Here is a 25,549-nt window from a genome sequence, read left to right on the forward strand (position 1 = left end):
TTTTCCACACAAGTCCAGTGAAGACAAGTACCACTACATTGTTCATACTACTTTGATCTCTTACTTTCTCAGCAACCTTCCTCACAATGACATGCCTACAGCAATTCCTCGATACTATTAGTAAGGCTTTCCTTTGGCAGACATTCCTCCTAGTACTTGGAAGCTTTTAGTCATCTCTTCAGGTTTTGATAGCAGGCAGCTCTTCAGAAGTTGAAGCACTTCTTACAGCAAAAAAAGTATCTTCAATATGGGCTGTATGTCAGGTGATGTACACAGCTTGGCAGCCTTCCTCACTCTCCCATGGGAAAGTATTAATGCAAAAGTTTGCTTTTTATCGGCAGTCCCCTGCATTATTGAAAGTAGCCACGACATGCACTGTGAACCACCTAACAACATACTACTTGCTGTCTTCACCGCATAGTGAATACTGAAAAGGAAAGTATCTGACAATCAGGTATGAGAGAAAGCAAATGCACCACACAATTCTTTATTCTTTTATATGGGGAATCTCCCATGGCACTGGATGGATGATTCACTCATTACAGAGAGTCTCCTGTATGGGGAATTTGCTGGTGCCATTCAGCAGGCGGCCAGTCAAAACTCAGTTTAAATGGGCTTGTTAGAAGACGCATGTGAAAGCTTTAAAACATGGGCATGACAAGTCAGGAAAATGCTGTTAGCAGCACCACATACCGACAGGTTGTGTTACAAGGGAAAAAGCCAGAGTGGATCAAGCAAAGACGACAGAAAAAAAAGTTAACAAACACCTGTTCTGTTAACAATCTGACTTAATCTGTGGCCCCACCTCTTACCATCTACCTCCCATGCTTATACTCAAGAACTAGACTCAAACCACTTGCAGAAACACAATGCTATCTGAACAGCTGTTAGTACTAGCATCATAGTTTTAGATGGGTACATTCCACTTTTACCAAGCTTTTCTCTTATTTTCAGTTACTACTCATTATGTTCAAGACGAACACTTGAAAGAATTAAATAACTACTATGGCAGGAGACATCTATTTTAGTTAAAAACAAAATAGTTTGGTAAGCAACTAATTATTCCACAAATGTAAATAAATCCATGTATTTCATTTCAGAAACCAAACTGATTGATCTTCTACAATCATTTAGATAAGTTAAACTGAGCTTACACACAGTGACACCTGATAGTCTGCAAAAAGTTAACCACAAACTAAACTGCCTCAAACATGAAAGACTTTTATAGCACTCAGGGCCACTGATACGTATAGTTTTTAATATACCAAATGTGCATTAGGTTTCTCATACATACTTCATATTTTGAAACACCAGTTAGCATGGGAAACTAGGAATAATCAATGGACTTGCGACCACAGAAGTGAGGCAAAGTCATCTGTTAAAGTGAATGAAACTTGGTTTTGGAACAGCTACTAAAGCCATTGGTAGAATAGTGCTTATATCAATATATTTTGTTTCCCTTACAGTGCTGGAAAAAGTTGTACCCATCCAAGACATTCTATATCCACAAAAGGTTTGCATTTCAAGAGAGGAGAGTTCTTTCGTCCTCATCAAAATAGCAGAAAAAATAAACACGGTCTACTGTGACTGTCATAGGAAAAGCTGGTCTGATTCAGCAAGATTGCCTGCCTAAAGGTTCTGCAAAACAGTGCTCATGGATTCATGTCCTTACACTGACGCATTTGCTTGCAAATGATCTTAACATACTTTCTCTCCCAGTACCACTGCAGAGGAAGGATTTTAAGTGTGCAACAGGAAGGTAATTTAGATGAGAAATTCAAAATACTGTAACCGGGAAACTACTGACCAAGAACAAATATTCTAACCAGGAAACTCCTTCAAGGAAATATCTGCAAAGAAAAGGCGAGCAGAATTAATCACCACTACGGGAAGTAAAATAACACTCAAAAGGTTCTAGAGGTGCCTTTCTTACTACTTAACGACTTAAGTTGTGACAGAAGTTAGTTACAAACACAAGTACCTTCTTCCTAGTAGTCATGACTCTGCTTCAGCAAAACTTTCTATTTAAGACTCAGTAAGGTATTACTGTAAAGATGTACCTTCCCAGTTCCTTGAAGAAGATCTTAGTTCCATAATCACAATGTTTCATTAGGCTGGGTTTCTTTCATAAAATATGTATCAACAGTTATCATTTTGCCACGTTTTACATAACAGCAGCAAAATTTCATGCCAAAACCTGAAACAGCTTCTTGGCTTTTCTTTAAAGGACCTTTTTCTTAAGCAATTAATGCAAATCTTTCTCCTAAATTGGAAAGAGTCTTCTTACTGTCTTATAATGATTTAATGTAAAAGACTGCCTGAACTGTAAGATCTCCTAAGAACAAAATTTGAAGGTGAGAAGGGGAAAGGGTGGTGGTGGCAGAGGAACAGGACAAGACAGACAATAAAAATAAAAAAAAAGCCTGAGAAGTAGAAGTAAAACCCTAGCCTAGAGAGCAGAAACTGTTCTCTCATTGTAAACCAATATCGTCATTACCCCAACATCTTTTGTTTGTATTATGATTTCTTTCTATTCTTCTAAGTGTAGTTATAAAAAGTTCCATAACAACTTGTATATGACATTCAAACACACTGAGCAATCTAGCCTCGAATTAGTTAACAGGTGCAGATGCTCATCACCTGTGAATGTCAAGTCCCCCATTAGTACTTTGATCAAAAGGACCTGTTTTCTTACTGTAGAAGAAGGCAATTAAATTACAAAAGGTTATACACATTTTAAGAATACATTAATATTATTTTTTAAAAAAATCTACTTTTTTCTTCCTTCAGATTTTAAAATTAAGATGGCTATGCTTTGCTTGCAATGGCTAATATTAACAAGTTTTTTTTCCAACTTTCCCCTAAAAAATATTATTATAATCATAATATACTAAGGTATTAACAAAGGAGAAAATAGCAAGATAGATCTATTGATTTATTTTGCTTTCCAAAATAAATATTGTCCTAGGAAAGTGACAACACTTGTTAAAATATTTAGACATATGTTTTGCAGGAAGTCGGTAAGATATCCCTTAAGACACACTAAGCACATAAATCTCAGTATGCAGCTGGTATTTGAAACTAATATTTGAGTTTGGAGAGGAAGTGATTATTTATTTACTTTCAACATAAAACCTATGTTCACAAGACACCTACCAAACCTGTTCGTTCCTTTCAAAAAACAATGTAATTCTTTATTTACATAAAGAGTGCTTCAAAAGCATCATATGAATACCTAGCTATTAGATAAGATGGTGAAGAGTCCAGCCAACTAAACTATCCCCAAAATGCTCTAACATTCTGGCAAGGGCCGTTAACCTAAAATAGACCCTGAAGTATATTCATGGTCATGACTTCGTGATGATAAATTTGATCAAGGAAAGGATTTTGCTTCTATTCGTTTCTGATAAGAATTGCCAGTTTATCAAGCCAGTCATCTGGGATGACTACACCATCTGACTGCTTTTGCATAACCCTTACTTTTTATAACTATTAGCAGGGATGTTCTGATGCATGGTCTGATATTTTCTTGTCACTTTTCACCCGTCTCACACAAAATCTGGTTTTAAGCTGCAACAACCTTCACCCTCATCCACAAGATAGACAGGTGCTTTCACAACAGCTTTTAATTTTGGACCATGAAATAATAAAGCAAAGTGAAGCACAGTTTGACTACAATAAGGTAACTGCATGCTCTCTAGTGAAATATGTAGAGCTCTATGTATGCACTACTATACCAAACCAGAGCAGACTGAAATACGTGTTCTTGGAGATTCTAAATTAATTGAAAAGAGGGATTAGGGAACTGATTCAATAATTGAACTAAAATTCTCCACAAAATGAAATTTGCAGGAGGGCTAAAAACGTTTATATCTTTGTCAATTTCTTAAAAACCACATTGCATGTACAGCACTGAGGTGGTCCTACCAAAAAAAAAAGTGATTAATCTTTCTAAAACATTGCCAAAAACATAGCTCTCCTTTAAGTGAAAGCCCATCATCACCAATGGAAAGCATAACTTGCTTCTTACAAGTATAATCAAATTAACTTGTTTCTGTTATTGGTTTTCTCACAGACTATACGAGCTTTGCAGAACTCTTAAACACCACTTAAACTTGCAGCATTAAGAAATCAATACATAGAATGGTTTGGGTTGGAAGGAACCTTAAAGACCATCTGGTTCCGAGCCCCTCCTGCCCTGGGCAAGGACACCTCCCACTAGACCAGGTTGCTCAGATCCCCATCTGGCCTGGTCTGGAACATCAACATGAAGCTAGTAATTTAACTGCAACTTGTTCAATAATTTTTTTAAAGGCACAAAAATCTTTCTTTGAAAGTAAAAATCACTCCAAGCCTGATTAAGGGACAACCACAAACAGATTTCCTAGGAAAATCACTCAGAACGAGGAAACCTCATTCATTCATTAGTGAAGATAAGGGAAGAAGGAAGAGGCATTTGATATTTATTTTGTAATCAGATGTAAATCAATATATTAATCCACTTGTATTATATCATAAAATACTTCATGTTCTGTGCCTGGTTTCTCATGCTTGGTATCAAATAAAAGCTTCAAAATACTTTTTCTCCTGGATTTGCATGTGCATACAGTGGAAGTTTCCATTTCCTGGAATTCAAAGTAAGTATGTGGTTGTTTGAACAAACTATCATATTGTACCACCGCCAAAACATCCCTCCCCTCCCCCCACCCCCAAAAAAATAATTAATAGATGTAGTCACTTGTTATGAATACAAGCACACTCTTCTTAGAGAAGGCTAATTCTGAAACAGTAACACTGGCATCTTTTCAAACACGCCTTTTCCATGGAAGTCACGTCAAATAAGGAAATACCATCATACAACATACAGGTCTTTTGAAAAACCCGACTGTCAATATAAATGCTTTTACGATTTCTGTTCCCCAGACTCAGGACCTGGGCAAGCTGAACTTTAATTTCGTCCTCAGGCTGTAGAACATATGCTTTCTTAAGTAGGGCATTTGAATTTTGAATCCACCTAAACATGAGGAGGAACTTCTTTCCTTTGAGGGTGGCAGAGCCCTGGCACAGGCTGCCCAGAGAGGTGGTGGAGTCTCCAACTCTGGAGACATTCAAAACCCACCTGGACATGTTCCTGTGCAGCCTGCTCTGGGTGACCCTGCTCTGGCAGGGGCTTGGACTAGATGATCTCCAGAGGTCCCTTCCAACCCTATGATTCTCTGATCACCGAGTAACATTTCAAGAGAAATGCTGAGTTTTGTGAAATGATTGGCAGCTAGTGGTAAACAAGATTGGATCTTTTTGTATAATACAGCAAAATTAAGTACTTTCAAGCAGTATGAGATTCAACTTTAAAATGACTCAATCCAAAAGGAGAAAAGTTCACCACCCAGAAAAAAACCTCTGCGGAGAATTCAATTTGTGAAATAGACAATAAGGAGACAATAAGGAGACAAAAGAGCAAAGAGCTCATTGATTTAGAATCATTCCTTTAATGCCAATTCCAAGATAATGTTTTAGGAGTAGTCTCACTGGCTTCAAGGTAAACAAGGCAGTGCACAGCATTCCAGCTATTTTTATAAACTGGCAAGAAAATTATCATAACCAAATTAAAGGAGGAACTATGCACAACTGACAAATGTGTTGCATAAATACTGAGTATACAAAACATGACTCCCATTTGTAAAGGAAGGCAAAGTATTAAGACGCTTCTAGTGTATTTGGAGAAACCGCCATGGATGTATTGCTCACAACAAACCTGGAATACACACCCAGGTACTAATTGTTTCTCTAGGAGTAAGTTTTTCCATAAGCCTCATCCTGGGGTTTTGTGTTCAGAAACATTACCATAGTAAGCTTTTCGTTGCTTATACAAATCACGGTTCAGCTTTTGCAGACACAAAGAAAAACTTGCATGATAATGAATGCTAATCTCACCTGGAACTTTGTCAACAGATGCAAAAACAGAGCGTTGCACTGTAGGATCACTGCTACCACGTCGTGACTGATCATAAAATCTAAATGGAAGGTGTTGGGCTGTAGCTGCAGAGCTGTGTCCAAAACCCATAACAACTTCAGTGGAAGGGTGAACAGGAAGATCCAGGAGAGCTATGTTTAATCACAATTGATAATTTTGTTACTCAAAAATACAGAAAAAGAAGAGCAGGTGAAAATAAAATTGATAGTTTGCTCGGGATCTTAAGACAAAACCAGATTATTTAACATAACTCGCCTGCATTTAGCTCTTAATTATGCTTGTAATTTCCTTGGAAAAGAAGAGAGACAACCTTTCTGGCAACCTTTTCTACCATTGCTGTCCTCACCACATTTACACTAAGGAAGCCTCAAAATACAGTGGAGGAGAAAAAATGATTACAGCAAGCTCCTTGCATTAAACAAGCCATAGGAGTGATTTAAAAAACACCTTCAGTTTTTCGCTGTACAAATAAAGTCATTCGTTAGTTACAACTGAACATTGCAGAAAGCCATTTAAAGAGACAATTTGCTTTAAATTTGAAAAAAAAAAAAAAGCCTGTACACTACCATTAAACCTAAAATTTTACTATCAAAATAGACCTGTATAAACTTCCAACTTGCTTTTAATTTTTTTAACATGAAACAAGCCATAAAAGTATGACATATCTATTTGTTAAACGCAAAACATAAAACTCTCTTTAGTTAGCTTCCTACAGAATCATAAGACACTAAAATAATCTTAAACCACCTATAATGAGAATAATTCTCTGGCCATCTCAATGATTTTAATACCAGCTACGTCTTTGTCTTTCACTACTCTGATTAGTTCATCATTGGTCTTCAACAATCCACGTAACTGAGATAGTTGGTTTCCTTTTCCATTTGCTCACATATTTTCCTTCCTGTATTTAAGAGTTTCCTGTTCTATACTCACCAATTCATTCAGTTTACCGGTAAGCTTCAATTTATTCTTCACTCAATCTTCAAGTACTATTTTAATCACTCTTTGCTATTTACTCAAATTAACCCTTTCCTTCACCTCTTCAAGCGCATTTCCTCCAAACACAGAAATCTAGCTGCTGATACTTCGCTTAACATTTTGGATTGCTCATCACCACCACACGCAAGCATTAAGCATTATCATCAACACCATCAGGACACCACCCAGCTCAGGACTTGGGCAAGCTAAGCTCCAATTTAGTCCTACTAAGGCAGCAGAACATCTGCTTTCTAAGTAGGGCATTTGAGTTTTAAATCACTGAATCATATTTCAAGAGAAATGCTGAGCTTTGTGAAATGAGTGGCAGCTAGTGGTAATAATACGGGATTCATTCTTTCTCATCCTTTCTTTGATGTGTCTGTTATTAAATACGAAAGCACATATTTTACTCCAATAAAATCTATTACTTGGAAACTAGACACTGGTTTACAGTTTTCTATGGCACACCACTTAGATCTTTCTAACACATCCTTCTGTTACAGAGTGACTTGCTATGACATATAAGTCTTGTTTCTCAGAATCATTTCAAAATAACCATTTACCTGCTATTCTCTGCATTTTCATACGCCGAGCTTGGATACGGCCTTTTGCAAGACGTTGTTTTGCAATAATGCAGCGAATGTGATCAGAAAAAATAAATGTAGCTTGAAGGATAGGGAAAGGCTTAGAATGAGGACTTGAGGCAGGCTTATGAATTATTATGTTCAGAGCTCTACTGTCATCCTCTACTCCCGTCACCTGCATATCCTAAAAAGAAATAGAAGGCAAGTAGCTAATGAAAAAGGTACCATTTTTAAACTATAGATTAAATATCAACATTAAAAGGAAACCCTATGAATGCTTCGCTAAAGCTCAAAAAAACCCAGTTTCCATGTTAAAAAAAAAATAAAAAGGAGTATGCAAGTTGTACAACCTTGGATTTAGTTCTTCAGAAATTGGTACTTGTAGAGATTAAGTCAGTTTAAAATTCAATTACGTTACTTGAGCATAGCAAATTTTCAGGAAACACAAAGAGCGTTAGCTAAAGCAAGAAAGACATAAATCACAGAAATGTCTTAAAGCTTTTGAAATCAACTAGATAAGCACAGGTCATTTTGAAGTTACAACCTGCCACCTTCCCTACCCATATAGGAAGATCAGAACTCTAGGAGAGTTCATTACTGTGACACTTAAGGAATATGCTTGGGAATCAATCCTCATTGTATATTATTTCAGTGTTCAAATGAACACACCCCAATATAAATATTGGGGAAGTTACCTGATTTTCAAGTATGCTTCTAGATAGCTATGTACACTTCTTCGGAAAACCAGAAATAGTTTAAAAGGCAGGAACTAGAAAAAAGACTAGTAACAGAATAAGCAAGTAAGCACACTACAGAGCTTAAATATATAAGCTAACGTTGGTATTACTATTTATCCAACATAAACGTAGATTTTCAGCTGAGAAAAAGTAACCACCAAACTTCTCTTACCTGCAAAAGGCCCGCAAACTTAACTACTCCCCATCCAAGTCTTGCAACATCTGGCTCAACCAGACTCATCTGGTAAATATCCACAGCCAGGAATCTTTGAACTTGACCCCCATCCTTTGTTATGACTGTACAAGCAATTAGATCACTGTTATCTGAAGGAAGGAAAAAAGTTACATAGCTACTGAAATTAAGGATTCTGGGTTTTGGTTCTTTTATGTAACATAAAATGTTAATATATGAAAGTGTAACCACCTTTACAACACATGTGTAAAGTCATTCAAGGTTGGGTTGGGTTTGGGGGTTTATTTTAGGATGTATTCTGTATTTCCCTATAATATGTATAGTTACATATAAAGTACAGGATATATCCAAAGAACAGTGGTTCAGATATCTTACAAGGCATCTATAAAACGTGTATTATATGACCTCACTTTCTCTTACCACCTTCATTACCTTCTAGTATAAAAGGTGGCTTCATTTCAGGGGTGAAACTGCAACAGTGTTGATTTCTCTCGCTAAGTGGAAGTCTCAAAAAGTCTTGTGGAAAGACCACAGACACAGTCCTACACCACTGCAGGCAATTACACCTACCTCATTATAAACTTAGGCTCCATTCTGGCACAAGTTACATTTCTACAGGTCTGAAACTTGATTATTCTGACTGTTGGAAGCCTTTCAACTTCAAGAATACATGGACTCCCCAGGTAAACTGTTTCAGTTTTTTGCCAGTATCTGTTAAACGAGGTGACACTTTTTCTTTTACCCTCCCATTTTATTCATTTGTATTGAGAAACATACTCTCTCTTAACCATTGCTCTAGGACCCCTGAAACAACCCCCAAAATAGAGATCTCAAGAAGGAAATACACCATTCCCTAATGCTCCTACATCTCCTCAACTGCGCCCATTTCAGTTCAAACCCATTATTCTTGAAAAGTGACTAAATTGCACCAGTTGAAGTCTGAGCACCCCATAAACTGGCAGTGACACCTCCCAGCAGACCTTTCCTAATCTTACTAGAGTTGCTTTTTCCTTTGCTTCAAATGGAGACACTCATGGACATAGTTAATACACACAGGTCTCTTTCCTCTCTCTCACCTAGTACAATTTCCAGCAAGTAAAAGATTCTGTGATCACACACGCTGTGCTGAGTTCATCATCTTTATAATTCTAGATGATACTCCACACCATGATGGATTTAACCAGCTAAGTTGCAGCATTTTAACAATCTCCTGCAATAGTTTTGATTGGGTCTTGGTAGGTTTGGGGTTTTGTTTTGGTTTTGTTGTTGGTGTTTTTTTGCAGAGTTGGTTGGTTGGTTTTTGTTTGTTTGGTCATTTTTTTTTTTTTAAGAATAGAAACCAACCGATTTTAAAGCAATGAGTTCTAAAGTTTGGTTGTACCATAGACCCTCATTCTCCATAGCACTCTCATTCCTTAGTATTGCTAAGGCATTGATAGACTCAGCAGTCTGGAGTTACTGATTCAAACAGCCTATTACATATTTGAGACATCTGTGGGATAGTTATAAGCTATACAAGTGGAAGCATACAGCTCTTCGCAGTCACAGGTCATACAATTAGGGACAACAGCCATAAATTACCATTTCGGAGGTAGAGAAAATTCATGTGTGCATAACACAAAGAAAGGTTGCGGAATTTCTATCACCAGAGTTTTTCAAGTTTCAAAAAAATCCAGAACAAACAACCCTCCCAAACGCAGCAACCCCACCACAACTGGGAGGTCCCTTCCAGCTAACATTTCTATGATTCTACCAATTACCCTTTACCAGTAGAATCCATTCAAAATTGATCGGGTGGTAGGAGAGGAAGGGAGCAAACATGGAACCCTAATACAATTGAAAGAGGATAATTAATGCTAATCCAGTGTGAATTCAGCGTGAGCTTTGGAAATTTGAGAAAACAAAGTATAATCAATAAATACAACACTGCTACTTTTCTGCAATACCTACAGGATGTGATTCAGTTACATGAGGAGTGATTGCTATTACCTTCTTCATAAGCCCCAGAAGGCTCAAGAAATCCATACAGGATTGGCAAATATTACTAGAAGCCTATGGGAGATTTATCCCTTTTTAGAGAAGAAGCTGAGAGACCAGGCAGAAAATCACAGGAGATCTAAAATGGCAATGTAAGCTATGTTTAGCCAACGGAATTCTACTCCAGTATTATTGTACCAATGACATTCTAATAATCGGAACAATAAAAGATAACAATATATCTTAAACGCATCAAAAGGTCTACCTAAATTTTTAGATCCAAAAGTGTATCTGTATTCATATATATTGTATACATACACATCTAAAAGTGGTAATGGAGATACAGATCTACTACGTCTTTGTTTATAACTGGAAAGTTTGATGTTATTATCAATGTTTCTATGTCATGGGAAAACAAGGATAATCCAAGTGTCATTTATTCTGAACTAGACTGTGAATATAGGCATAAAATACCCAAACATATTTGATTGTTGTGAAATGTTATAGACATCAGGGAATGAAAAACAGAAGCCTTCTAGCAGGAAGGATTGTAGCTAGGATTTAAATACTCTGAAAGAGAGTTGGAATTACAGTTGATAACAAAGTCAATGTATTTCTACAATAAAATGCCAGACATCATCTCTGAATGTACACAGAACATCTCTGCTTTACACTGGTGTATTACGGTAACACTGCGCCAGCTGAAGTACAGGCAGTTTTAAAGAAGCACGCTGAAAGAAACTTGAAAGACCACCACAACAAAAAATTACATGAAAATTAGAAATACTTTTTTTTTTTTTAAAGCAAAAAGCTTAATAATTCAACTAACTTAGTTTAAAGAATACCTGGAAGGCAGGAAGATTTTAATTCATACGTAAATAGTACAAACAGATAAGTACTTTAATACAGGGCCCAGTCTAACAGACGAAAGCTACAGCTGGCAGCAGTTTCATGATGAAAATAATTGACTGATGAAACTACGCAATTGGTAGTCTGTTCCTTCACAGGACAAAGTTTTAATCAGGAACTAACGTTTTTCTACGAATACACTTTGGTTCAAACAGAACTAGCTTCAGGGAAGTCATATGTAATGCTTGGATATATGCAATGTTTTTTTCCCAAGCCATAGAAACAGAATAAAACAAGAAAATCCCTATGAATATAGCTATTAACAGAGTAAGAACTAATTCTCAAACAGGTGGTATGACTAAGCGAGGATAGGCTTACTATATTGGCCTATCCTCTATATTGCACAAACTCTTATAGCTGCTACCTTTTTTGAAGCAGTTTCAATAACAAGCATAAAGTGTCATCAGTGTTAATAAGCTCTTAAGGCTTTCAGCAATTTCAAAACAGGACTCTGGAACATGCCTGGTTACTTCTTAACTTGAGACCCTTTACTTAGTGCCTCTGTCATTCTTTAATCCAATTAGTCTGTCAACGTATTTATTTCAGTTGATACAAATTCCTCAAACAGCCTTATTCTTCTCAAGACCTGAAGTAACTGGATTTGTAGCCCTTCGAATACGTAATGTGATATTGCTGAATTTTTTGGATAATCTTTTGCGAGATTCTCAACATACAGGCCACAACACCAAATAGAGATGTGAAGTTCTCAAATATTTGGTTTTGTCCAGCATTTATAGTTTTTAGTGCAAAAGCAAGCAAATTAAAGTACTTGGAATAACTGCTGTACAAATTCAACTGCCTGACGACAAAAATTCAGTACTTAAGGTAAAGAACTGAAAGGGCAGAAGTTGATTTCCAGAGCACAAATTTTTCATTTTAGAATGGACAAAAACTTAAAGTAAAGCATTACTGTGAAAGTTTATCAAAGAACAGAAAGGAAAATTACTCATTTATTAAGCAACTACTAAAGGAATCTTTTACATTTATACAACTGAATGTACTCCATTTACATGACTTTCTAGTTCACGGCTTCTGAAGGGTCGTAAACTACAGTCATCCTTTATGACAAAAAAAGAAGAGAAAGTGGGGTTAAACACATTTCCACTGAACTGATGTGAGAATACTTACAGCTATGCTATAAAACAGTTACAGACACCCAATCACATTTCGATGAAATAATTTAAAGCTCAGTAAACTTCAGTACTACTGATATTTGACCTGGGGATTAAAGCGAACCACAGACTGAATGGTTCACTGATGTGACACCACTGCAAAAGAGTGTAGTGTCGTTTTTGAGATCAACAACAATGATTAATTTTTCCTCGTGCAAAGTGAAGCTCGTAACCAGTTTGGACACTACACCTCTGAGACACAGATCCAAGATTCTTCTGGACTTACTCCAAGAAAAATGTAAATTTTACAAAATACAGCCTAGGGAAGAAGAGTTCCAAGACATCAGCTGCTTGCAGTGAAGATTTAAATTATGTGAAAATGTTGCATGAACACAGGCAACTCTTTGCCTGGAAAGATTCTATTACATGAAGTCTTTATGAATATAACAGCTACCTGTCCTGCCTCACGGCTTGATTTTATAATTTACAGTCATCACAATTCTAGAAATCATCTGCAGACTTTGTGTGCATAGGTGTCAGTGCAAGATAAGCATTAGGCTGCAGATAGTTATTGCACCACCTCCCACTTCACATAAAGAACTTTTTCGAACAGCACGTAGCCCATTTGGTACAATATTCTGCTTTACTACTTACTATGTCAGTCTTTAATTGTAAAGAACTTGAGAGTTAAAGTTTTGCACTTTGATGACATGAGTTTATAGAGGAATATACGATCTTGACAGAACTACAACATGTTCCCCCAATGTACTTAGAGTTTATAAAGCCATTTCAAATTTTATGTAAGTCCTGTGAAACAATTATCTGCACCACACTCTATCCAAAATGTTTTTGGCAAGTTATGTTTTGGCCATGTTGTTGAACAGTCTAAAATTACTTCTGTTACTCTTCACAATAAACAGCCCTCTTTCAGAGAGGTTCAGAATTACTTTCTCAATATGTCTGCAATGTCTCTTTCGTCCAGTTGTAGGTCAGAATATCTCAGTTCACATATTAGTCCCTGCTCTTGGTCAGGACAAGATGTCAGCACCCTTCTTGACTGTTTTCCTCAAATATGACAACACCTTTAGGAATAAGATAGACAAACCCCAAACATCAGTACTTTAGAAAGAAAACTAAACAAGAAAAAAAATCTCGTTTAGCATACTCAGTCTTGAAATTAAGTTATTTAAAAATATTCATAAAAATTAAAACCTACAAATTTTGGTGTTATCTACCCACAGTGTAATCTCTTACTAAACTATAGAAGGAAACTTTAATTTGCCTAGGCAGTTTATATTCAAATTAAACGCTACTTATGCAAATAAGTTGAACTAAGTTTCATTTTCCTGACCATAGCGTAACTCTGTCTTCACTGAACAGATCTTCAAAGTAACTGGATAAGGACTCAAAAGATAAATATCTTCCAAGGAATCTAACTTAATAGAAGAAAAATTTATATGCCTTATGATAAGACTTCTTATCAACGTCTGCAAATACCTGTTTGGGGAAGTAAAGATGATGAAGCCAGTGGTATCCAATAAGAAGATGCACTGAGCACAAAATGAAATACAGGAAATTCCACAAAAACACTGGGGAAAAAACCCAACAAAAACCCACAAACCTTTTTTATTGTGAAGGTGGTCAAACACTGGAACAGGTTGCCCAGTGATGTTGTGAAATCTCCACCCTTGATGACATGTAAAACCTGACTGGTGAGAGCTCTGGGCAACTTGGTCTAGCTGATCCTGTTTTGAGTAGGGAGGTTAGACTAGATGATCTCCTGAGGTTCTTTCCAACCTCAATTGTCTTGTGACAAATTTTCCTCAAATCTTATTAAAACAAACATGTTGACATGATGGCCTTTACCTGTATATTTGGTAGAGACAGAGTGAACAAGGAGACTTAACTATCATGTTACTTTTTCCAGTTTTAGCTTTAAATGTATCATTTACCTCTTGGCCATTTAAAACATTGTCAGCAACAGAATCAGCAGCCTAAAACCAAGCACAGAGGCTGTTACTTTGAACTGCCAGTGAAGGTCACACAAACAGTCTGCTGAATAAGATTAAAGTAGTCACCTACATGAGACACCTACAAACTCACATAATACACAAGTGCTTCAAAACTATTTACATTAAAAAACAAAACCGAAAAGTAACAGTCTATATCATTGTGGTGGCAGCACACCCAGCAATATAGAACAAACCTTCTGTGGAATACCTGACTCGTTTCTAAATGTACACTAAATATAGCACTGACAACGTTACAACTACACTTAAAGGTTTACAACGAATGTATGCACATCAAAATATTAAAATGCTTCTTTACAAGAAACTTTAACCTTTCTCATCAAGCTCCCATAAAACTGTAGCATTGCATTCAGGCAAAAAAACCCCCAGAACATTTTGATAATGTGAGTTTTGCAGGATTTTTCAAAATCAAAACCGTATCTGAAATAATTACTGAATCTTGTTAACCTCTAGTCCTTCTTGACACTATATCTATATGAATAAGCATAACCACTGGAGGCATCTCAATGTTCGGAAAAAATTAAAAAGCACTGTAGTAACATAGATTGAGGAAAATTTGTTAGATCAAAAATATCTCCAAAGTGATAATTTAAAAAGGCACATAATTACAATTTTTGTGGGTCACGTTTTGCCAACTGCCAAGTCTCCTCCCAAAATACTGCATCTATGAAATGGCATGTATCACGAAATGCTGATATTCTCTTTCTTGGATGATGAAAAGACTTGAACTGGAATCTATGTCTTTATGTTACTACATGCACTAGAACTTCATCACTGTACCACCTCAATTCAGGTAGTTTAAGTTACAAGAGCAGTGATAAGCAGTTTACAAAGTGTTACAACCCAAATACATAAACTGATGCACATGTAAATGGGTAACTTCATTCAAAGGGTCCCAATGAATGCAGAGGATCTGCTAGTAGCCTTAAAAATATTAAAATTAAAAATAGAAATCACAAAACAACTCTGATGACTTTGAACAAAGAGTGTGCAGTGTTGTAGATGGGAAGAAGCGATGGAGGGGAAAAAAGGTAAACATACCAAGGAAAAGGTTAAAAAAAAAAACAAAACAACATAGCAAGACAAGGAAAAACCAGCTAACACCAACCTGATAATCATGGATACTCTGCAAAAGACTTGTTCAAACCTAACAGTATCTATTTGCTGTGATGATCAGATCCAAATATCCGTATCTGTGCTACACAGTATTATTTTAGCAATTGACTGACAAGAAGAGCTCCTCCCAAGGAAACACCTGAAACATGATGATGTTTTGGGGACACAGATACCAGTGCCACTTCTTTGGAACAGGTCTAACACCTGTCAACTTGATTTGAAGATGAAATAAGTTTATGCTTTTCTAGCTAATCAGGAAAGAAAACTCTTCTGAACCCAACATATGAAACTCCACATCAGGCACTGATTGTTCAAGACAGATTCTGACTCAAAGACAGGATATGAGAAAACTCAACAGAAAGGGCTTTTTACAGCCCTTTTCAGTTCATTTCAGTTTCTGGAAATAGGCTAGAACTCTGTGCAAAATTTTGAGATCCCAGGCTGACTGACTCCCTCTTCAGATATGGACTGTTTTCACCAATAGTGGGGTAAGCGATGTGTATAACTGAAAATCGGTGACTCTGACAGCTGTAGAAAAATTTTTGTTTATTAATAAATGCTGGAGCATATGGAAAGACTCATGCTTTGACAAAATCTATGGCTGTAATTACATATTGTGGTCCCAAAATAAAGACTAAAACCTTCTGTGAAAAGATTAGAAAGCAGTGAATACACTACAGCACAGAACTGCTATCACTATGTTGATACTCTGTATTCAAATGCACCAGCACATACGTTCCATGAGTAAGGCAACCGAACTTATTTTTCTTCTCTACTTGTATATGCACATGCGCAAACACACATGAATGCATATACTTATTAACAAATGATAGCTTCATGCACATGCATACAAGTACCACATGACAAGCAGTTCAGTACGTTCTTAAAAAACCAAGAACTACTTCATAATTTCCAGTTAATTTAAGAAAAACAATTTTTTTTTTTTCAGTAGAAGCTGATTCATTATTTCATCTCACCCTCAAAAGACAGTCAGCATTTCACAATAAATACCTAACTCATTTGAAACAGGAAGCTGAGTTAATTCTGTATTACCAATCCTTTACCAAGTAAGCAGTAACTATATTATGGACATCATTTTTAACTGAAAACTAATAATTGTGTACTGTAATTAACAACATCTTGTGCTGTTCATTATCTTTGGGAAAGCTTTTAGGGAAAGACCAAAAGTGATGAGTTTGCATTAAGTTCATTCAGCTTAATTCACCAAGGCAAAACAATACCAGTAGGAAGAGGACAGAACATAACTATTGAAGAACACATTTTAAAAACTATTTTCCCTGTACATTTTCTTAAATCTTTAAAATAATATAGAAATTAAACAAATGAGAATTTAAACAAATGGTCTTCCACACCATTGGCCATGTAGCTACCAAAAAATGCAAACATTGGGCTGGTATCTTAATATCGTCTCATCTATTGTAGTCTAATGCTTACATTTACTTAGAAAAAGCCTGTCCCTATCCTACGGCTTGTATATTTTTTACAAGTTTAGTCAATGGCTTTGATAGCATTTTTTGCACATTTACAGATAAGTGAGTTTATTCTCAAAACCTCCCACTGCTCTAAGCTGCATGGCTTGGATGTTATGCCAGAGGGAGCGTCCTCTGACTTTTTCAGTATTGCAGACATATTTTCTAAAAATTAAATTTAATACATTTTAATAATAATTTTGAAATATCATTTATTTATTTGTTTAAGGTTTAATCTGGATTTCATCCATTAAGCTACTGCACAGCAGCTCTATTATCACAAAATCTTTTGCTTAGCTCACTTGATTTCAGTGTTTTCCCTTCACTCAGATAATTAATATTCTTAACAGACTTGATACACAAAAAGGTCTCCGAGATACTGGACATAGTCCCATAACATCTACTAAAGCAACTAGGGCAACTATTTTGTTTTGGGTGGGTTTTTTTTTTTTCCCCTGTTTGTGGCTTTTTTTAGTTTGAGTAAGGTCAACAAGCACTTAAACAAAAAGAATAAAAAAAAAATCAGAAAAATTAAGAGGTTTTTTTCATTCTTTTGTAAGAAAAAAAACCTTCAAAAATTAAAACCCTAGCAAATACATATACTCTATTTTAGGAATCATGTGCCCTCTAAAGCCATGAATGGTACCTGCAAGTTCTTCGTAAGAAAAGTGCCTGAACAAAAGTTAACTACTTATCAGCTAACACCAATATATCCAATTCTTTTAGGTCTTGATCACAAGAAATTGAATTAATAGTGTTTATATTATCATGCACGTTCTTTTCAATTCTAGCCTAAAAGCACACTTCTCTACATATTTTAAACCTTTAAATAAAAAGCAAATGCCTCACACTATAGTAAGATTAACTTACTGTAAGGCAAGATACTGTTTCCTGAACCATGTCAGTGCTGGAGACAGTAAAACTACTGCTTTATGATTCAGGCCAGAGTTACTCTAGAAGTTGTACTGTTTAGTAACACGTAAGGTCATCCAGAGGTGTGTATTTTGATGTTAAACGAACACAGGTATATTGAATTTGCAGACAAATAGCCCATACTTCATGATTTTATTCCTTTCAACTTTCTTCAGTTGGAGAGTGCAGTAGTATTCTATGACACTGCAGGAAGAAGGTACTTTGCCTTTACGTCATAATAAATACTACTTAATATCACAAGATCATTCTGGACATTACAGGCTGATTGTCCTTAGGAATAGCTCAGCATCCTGTTCAACCATGGGAATAAAAGCTTCCACAAGCAAACTTTAAAATGACAGACGAGATGTGAAGAAAAAGAACTCCAGTGCAGGGAGGGGAGGGATATGATGACAACCAAACCCCAGTATCGGTAAACAACACAGTGTGGCTGTTGGAGTAATTACCTCCAGTCTCTTAAAGTTCATGAATTGTTTAAGTGCATTACGAATAGGTGAAAGCAGAACAGAAGAAAATCCACCTAGGATCAGTTAATTTAGAAAACTAACATACCAGGAAACCAGATGAAGGACTGCAAATACTTTATGTGCTAATATTTAGATGCTGGAATATTTATTAACAGTTTATTAAAAATAAAAAAGGCAACAAAAAACCAAAACCACAAGCAGTGTCCCAAGTCCAGTAGAAGACAAACTTCATATGATCATCCTTGGCAGCCAACTACACAAACGAGGTAACTATTTGCGGTTTTTAGCTTTAAAGAAACAAGGCCAGCAACTTTTCCATGCCACAGACAATTTGAAATTGAGGGACTACTTACTCCAGTCAAGAACATCATCTGTCTTTATCAGATCTTCTTCCCTTGTGAGTGGTAACTGAGTTTCTGGCTCATTCCGCAAATGCAGTGACAGTGAACGGAGCATAAAGAAAACTCTGATTGCCTTGAGAAATTGAAAAAAGAATATTGAAATATTGCTGCACTCAGTACTACATATTTTAACAGAATCTTATAATCCTCTTTCACTACAAGAACTGTATTTTCAGTATAGCAAATAAAAAAAATAATTTTTTATTACTTCTGGTGTTTTGTTTTTTTAAAACAGTTTCCTACATAGTAATTCTTTGGCATACTGTAAATTAACTGCTGCCTTAAATGTAAAAGGCAAAATCCTTCACCCCTCTGTTTTTAAAATCAGCAGAACTGTGGCTCCCATTAACCAGAAATCTGAGTCCTTGGTCAGCTATCATACTGGTGGTGCTTTCAGAAACTTCTGGTAGAACAGGGATGAAAACGGGGAAGTCATCTATCTGGCTCTTCCATGAATTGACACCAGAGCAGATGAATTTGGTACACTGTTGAAATCTAATAGGGCGATAAGATTATTCGGAGCAAAGAATGTCAAGGGTATCTAACAAAAATATGATATTAACACTACCTTATGAATAAGAGCAGAGTCTCTTTATAATGGGAGACAATCTTTCATATTTCGGCAGATTGCAATTTAATGTATTGTGGATTTACCGAAATCAAACAGGATTACTATAAAGCAGTTTTACTGCCAGATGCTTCAAGAAGAATTCATGGTATTTGGTTTAAAAGTTTCCAAATTCAATCAATAACAGCATTTTTCCTTGCATTCTTGGTAACCCAAAAGTCAAACACAACAGGTTTGTTTTGTTTTTGTTTTTTTTTTTAATTCAGAGGGCAGGTACCACTCAGCCTGCTTTCATTTCTTTTTTCATCAATCCTATTTTCCTCCTAGACAGAGCATTAATTTTCCTCACATACGTTCCCCATAACACTAACATCACTCATGTCCAAACATGTAATCACATATACTGCAGAATAATTTACAGGAGTAGGAAAGAAAATGAGAACTTTACCCTTTACAAGAAAATAAAAAATAATTAAGAAAACCAAATGAAAAGGGAACTACACTGTGCTTCCTACAATACTGATAGCCCTCAGTTTGATAGCAATATCAATATAAACCCAAAAGCATGTGATTTGTGACTTCCTTTAACATTTTATTGAATCTCAATAAAACAGCAGCATACATTGGCCTAGAATTTGTTGCCACTGACTTCTGTTATCTTAGTGAAGTAGGGACAAATATGAATTGCTATCTACATTAAAGAACTACGCATTATGATGAGGTATACTTTGTGCTGATTCCTTCATTTATATACACATATCATGTGCAAAGAAACAGCAATTTGCGGGGAAACCTACCAGTATCTTATTACGTTACATCTATGTACTCCAAGGCGCAGAGTTCAAGACCCATACTGTTCATTACTTCCCAAAGAAGCACATAAATGAGTTTGCATTATTCTAGGTGACTGGTAAGCAGCACCGTCTTTAGGATTACAGAAATCAGAAGGAAGAGATGCAAACAACAAGCAGTAACTGGACTACTAACAATTCAAAACAGCATCTGATTCTGGGCACAAGGCTTCATCAAGCAGCAGCAGCTGATTTCAGAAAGCAACCTAACAACTTCTGGTCATTTTAATGTTTTAAGACAGAGGGGTTGGCTGTCTGGATTTTGGAGATGTGCCTTTGATAACTTGAGAGATATCTGATTTCTGAGAGTTCTGCCTAAAGTTAAAAGGAAAAGAATTGCCACTTAGAGGGACTTTCTATAACAAAAGAAGAAGTGAGAGCCTAAAAAGATCTGATCTCTAACAGCTAGGAACTCATGATATAATCAAAGTACGGGACTTATTCACTTGCTAGTGAAATAAAACTTGAGAACTTTTTTAGAATCATGCCATGTGATGCTCAGAACTGAATCACTATCCATTTGAAACTGTCAGCAGAAAGGGCCTCCAGCAGGTTAAGCAGCAGCAGCAATGTCACAAGATACACCTTGCTGATAAGATACAATACGCTGAAGTTCAGCATATTGTGATGGCAATCCAGCCTAAGAGAGGTAGCCTAGCTGGAAGAAAGTAGCATAGGAATTCTAAGAAATTCTAAAACTTCTAGAACAATGTGATTGGGGAAGAGGGACCAAGAAGGACGCATTCTGGGAGTTCTTGCTGATAAGAAAGACCCTTCTATCCCAAAGGAATATTATAGGAATGTTAGATTTTTGAGTTTCCACCAACAGAAGTTAAGCTATTCCTTATTTAGCACATGAAAAGCCACGTAGCAGTCAGTTTCCATTAACGTGCATTTCTAAGTATCATTCTATTAAATGCCTCAGAGAGGATTCTAGGAAGCATTATTGCTTTCTAAGAACAATACTTTTCAACATAATTCACTGTACTTTATCAAGCTTAACTTGCTGTGATAACAAGAGCTGTGTGGCTTATAGTAAGTGATGAAAACAAATGTTTTCAGAAGGCTCCTGGAAATATGCTTTTTCTCCAAAAGTACATGAATATACTTAACATATACACTTACATAAATGCCAACACCCAAAGAACAGCACTTTTCAAATAACATCATGTAGTAATAGATCTTTAAGACTTACTGGCACTGCAAGACTTATAGGACACAGCCAGGTAAGGGCCAAGAACTGATTATCCCAAGAATGCTGATAATGGTGGTGTTATTCAGGTCAGTGTCAGGCATAAAAATAGGTATTCTGCTATTTTTCTCCTCACTCTCAAGATCTTTGTCATGAATTACTCCAACAAAATGAAAATATTTTTTTCTTTGTCTAGAAACACAAGCAATATAAAGACCGCCAGCCTTCCAGTGGAGATTATTACCATTGGAATATAATGAAAAACAGACTGAGATATCAGATCATGAAAGGAAACTGACAATATATTCAATAGTGTCATCAAAATGCCATTTTATGTGAATAGTCTAAAAAATTAAAACCCCAGTGCAAGAACATATTGAATTGACTAGACACAAGAAATGGTAGACAAAAAGCTTCTCCACTGGCCCAGATAAATATATACCCTACACACAGGTTTGTCTTCACCAAGTCTTTATGATTTTATGGATGAAGCTTCCAATCAAGCAGCTTTCAAGGAATTCTAAAAATTCTAAAATTGCTCAAAGCCTTTGGCATCATTGTCATGAACGAACGTAAGAAAAATAGTCTTACTCACTCTTCGTGTTCTTTCCACGTCTCCACAAGGCAATCTTTTCACAAAATCAATACCAGTCAGTGGTGTCCCCGTTGGAGGCAACAAGATTGAGGCATCCATCATCAAGTACTCTACATTCATGGGTTTAATCTATAAAAATATTTTAACATTGATTAGTATACAGAACAATAAGCATTTGCTTCTTCACTTTCAAATATAACTCATGGATGCATATTTTAAGAGGAAGGAACTGTTACAGAGTTCTGAGAATTTTCAATACCATCTCTCTTATTTTAAGTTCCTTACGTGCAATGTCCATTTTGCATTTGCTCGCTGTTCCCTAACACACTGTTGAAGTTTCCATACTGAAAAAACATGGGAAAAAGCTCTGAAAGATTACAGAAGAAAAGCTATTTTATGAGTACTAAAAATCAAAGTCTGTCAGGTTTAAGTTTTGACTCAAATTTTATAATTACTTCAACCACAAAAATGTTTCCCGTATCTTTTTCTCTCCAAAAAGAACTCTCTAGTCTCTAATAACGCAATAACTTTCACACTAGACATTTCCCCTCAAGCTTGCCACTAAGAAGGGAATCTCTTCCTTACATGCTTGCTTATTCTCACAAATAAGTGATGTCTGAAGTATCTATCCTTCAGTACCTTTGGGCTATTTCACACAAGTTCTATTATATACATGTGCACTAAAGACACGATCTTCTTTTTGCCAGAAAGCCAGCTGGAATGTCTAAAACATCCAAAAGCCCTTCCCACAGTTTGTACAGTATTCTGCATAGAAGAAAAACGCAGTCACATGGGCATTCCAAAATAGTCAACTGTAACTGGAAGCATTCCCAGCCACTTTGCCATGGTCACAAAATAGAATCATAGAATAGTTTGGGTTGGAAGGGACCTTTAAAGGCCATCTAGTCCAACTGCCCTGCAATGAGCAGGTCTGATACCATGAAAGAAGCAGACCAAAACATGGTCCAAAATTTTCACAGTGCAGTCTCAAACTGCTGCCTTGCACACATACAAATTCAAAAACAGTCCTTAGACAATTCTTCTGATCTCAGAACAAATCATCCTCAGTGTTTAACAAATTCAATTAATGTGTAGAAAGATACATAAATCTGCACAGACAATGAGAACACATGAGAACACAGAACTAAAATTTCTAACAAGTAACTACTTCAGAGGCAATTCACTTGAATGTGAATTGGCTTAAACAGCATATTAGATCATAAAGGTGAAGAATGTTAAAAAAGGCAACTCATTGCTGAAAGCAAAAATACTAAGGACTACAGTGTTCAATTTACTTGTTCCTCTGAACTTGTTCTCATGTATCATTAACGAAGGCACAACTTTTTCGTTTCTTTGTCATTCAGACAGAGCAAGTATACTTCTTTCACAGAAGATCCATACCATGTTATTTACACAACTCATCTGACAACATCAGTGTTGCTTAGCACTTCATTTGCTAGCTAGGCAAATAAATATGCTTTAAGGAAAACAAAGTTCAAGTTCCAGGGTGTAGCTCTGTCTTTTATGGTAAACGGAAAAAAAAAAGCTGTCTCAGAAATAGAGATACAACAGAAAAACCTACTTGTGTACTGAACTTGCAACACAAAAACGATGCTAGTACCAGTGCCACTTCTCAAACTAAAAGCACAGCAATACTTAACTACTAAAAAATTAAATATCTTGCTAAATACTTCTATTATTTAGGCTGGCAAGATATATGCAAGACATTTCCCATATTAAAAGACTTAATTGCAACACACCAGCTGTAGACTGTGTTTTATCAAAAAGACAACTCGTGGCTGCTCATTAAATCCCTGTACCATTGTAGAAAAAACCTGTAACTGAATACCTGAAGTGTTTTTATCTGAATTCTAATCTAAGAATTGAAAGAGATAATTAGTTTTAAAACATGTTTACAGGTTAAATATGAACTGTTTGAGATTAAGTTTAGTAATCTGTTAAAACTTTCATAGCCAGTACTGCGGTGCAGGCAGTACCTCTCCTAGATGAGACAAAGGCCCCAATATTTGCTTGCTAGAACCCTATTCTCTACTGGTAAGTGGCACCACTCAAAACTGAAACCTTGCTGGGCTTTAGAAAAATATAGGAGATTTTCACATTGTTTAGTAACTAGAAAAAATATTAATCCAATGTCTCTTTTCACAGGATGAAGTAATTTTTGTATACTTGCTTTCAGAACATAATGGGCTTTTATTAAATAAAGAGCTGTGAAATTTCACGTAAACCATTTATGTAATTGTAGACCCAGTTCCTCAGAGACAAAAAACCTCACCCACATTTTGTTACTCTGCTCCTGGAAATAAAGATACCAGTAAAGATACTCAGTTGTTATCAGTTAAGTACTTGTTCTTGCTCCTCTGTTGTATCTGGGTTTGAGGATTTGGCAGGGTGTCACTTACTGTCATACTCCGGTATTCATCTTCAAACATATCCAGAAAAATTTCTTCTCCCTTTCAAAAAAAAGGGATATTGACACACCATGAATCCTTATGGCTATGGAGCCAGGCTTGTTTTTGTTTAATTATGTAGGGGGTGTCTGTGCCCTGGTGCTGGCAGGGGCTGCAGGGGCCTCTGTGAGGCAAGGCCAGGGCTGCCCTGTGCCACACACAGCTGGTTCCAGCACAGAGCACAGCTGAGCCCCTCAGCAACACCGATGGCACCTCTGGGAACGCATTTAAGAAAGGGAGAGAGATTCCTCTGCCGCCCGTGGGGAGACCATGGTGGAGCAGATACCCACACTGCAGCACGGGAGCAGGTGGATATGCCCTGAAAGAACTGCAGTCTGTGAAGGACTCACACTAAAGCAGGTTTTTTTTCCTGATGGAATGCAGCCCATGGATGAGAGGACCCACACTGAGGCAGGGGAAGTGTGAGAAGGAAGAAGCAGCAGAGATAAACTATTATGGACTGACCCCAAACCCCCATTTCCCACCCCTGCCCTTGCACCACTCAGCAAGGGGAGAGGTAGAAGAGTCAGGAATGGAGGAGCGAAGTTAAGCCTGGGAAAAAGGAGGCATGGGGGGAAGGTGTTGTTTTAATTTGTCTTTGTTTTTCCCTATCTAAATTAATTTTAGCTGGCAATAAATTAATTTTGCAAAGTTGGGTCTGTTTTGACCATGATGGTAATTGGTAAGTGATCTCCCTGTCTTTATCTCGATGACAAGATTTGTTCATCTTATATTCTCCCTCCATCCTGTTGAGGAGGGGGAGTGAGAGAGCAGCAGGGTGGATGTCTGGCAGCCAGCCAAGGTCAACCCACCACAGGTTACTTATTTTTTGCAAGCCACATTGAAAAAATATTCCTCAAGAGAATTTTAACAAAAATAGGAAGAGATTCTAGACACCCAAAATCTGTCACGGATTTACTGCTCCTTATATAGAAGTTAATGCCTGGAGCTAAAAATTTTATTTCTCTCATAGC

General features: G+C 36.6%; 1 protein-coding gene across 8 annotated transcripts in view; it reads right to left on the minus strand.

Annotated features, from left to right (window-relative positions):
- Nucleotides 1-25,549, minus strand: part of CLEC16A (C-type lectin domain containing 16A) — an 80,396-nt gene that overhangs the window by 19,466 nt on the left and 35,381 nt on the right. For all 8 annotated transcript variants that reach the window (XR_012588619.1, XR_012588622.1, XR_012588620.1 and 5 more), the window contains exons 16-21: nt 24,528-24,578; nt 22,108-22,236; nt 18,854-18,974; nt 8,446-8,597; nt 7,516-7,720; nt 5,935-6,105 (exon numbers count right to left, since the gene is read on the minus strand). Coding sequence is in view for 3 of the 8 variants with exons in the window: in XM_074596961.1 (XP_074453062.1) it covers nt 5,935-6,105; nt 7,516-7,720; nt 8,446-8,597; nt 18,854-18,974; nt 22,108-22,236; nt 24,528-24,578 (829 nt within the window). In the remaining 5 variants the exon portion in view is untranslated. The remainder of the gene's footprint in view (nt 1-5,934; nt 6,106-7,515; nt 7,721-8,445; nt 8,598-18,853; nt 18,975-22,107; nt 22,237-24,527; nt 24,579-25,549) is intronic.

The sequence above is a fragment of the Larus michahellis genome, chromosome 8 (genome assembly GCF_964199755.1).
Source record: "Larus michahellis chromosome 8, bLarMic1.1, whole genome shotgun sequence".
NCBI classification, from domain to species: Eukaryota; Metazoa; Chordata; class Aves; order Charadriiformes; family Laridae; genus Larus; species Larus michahellis.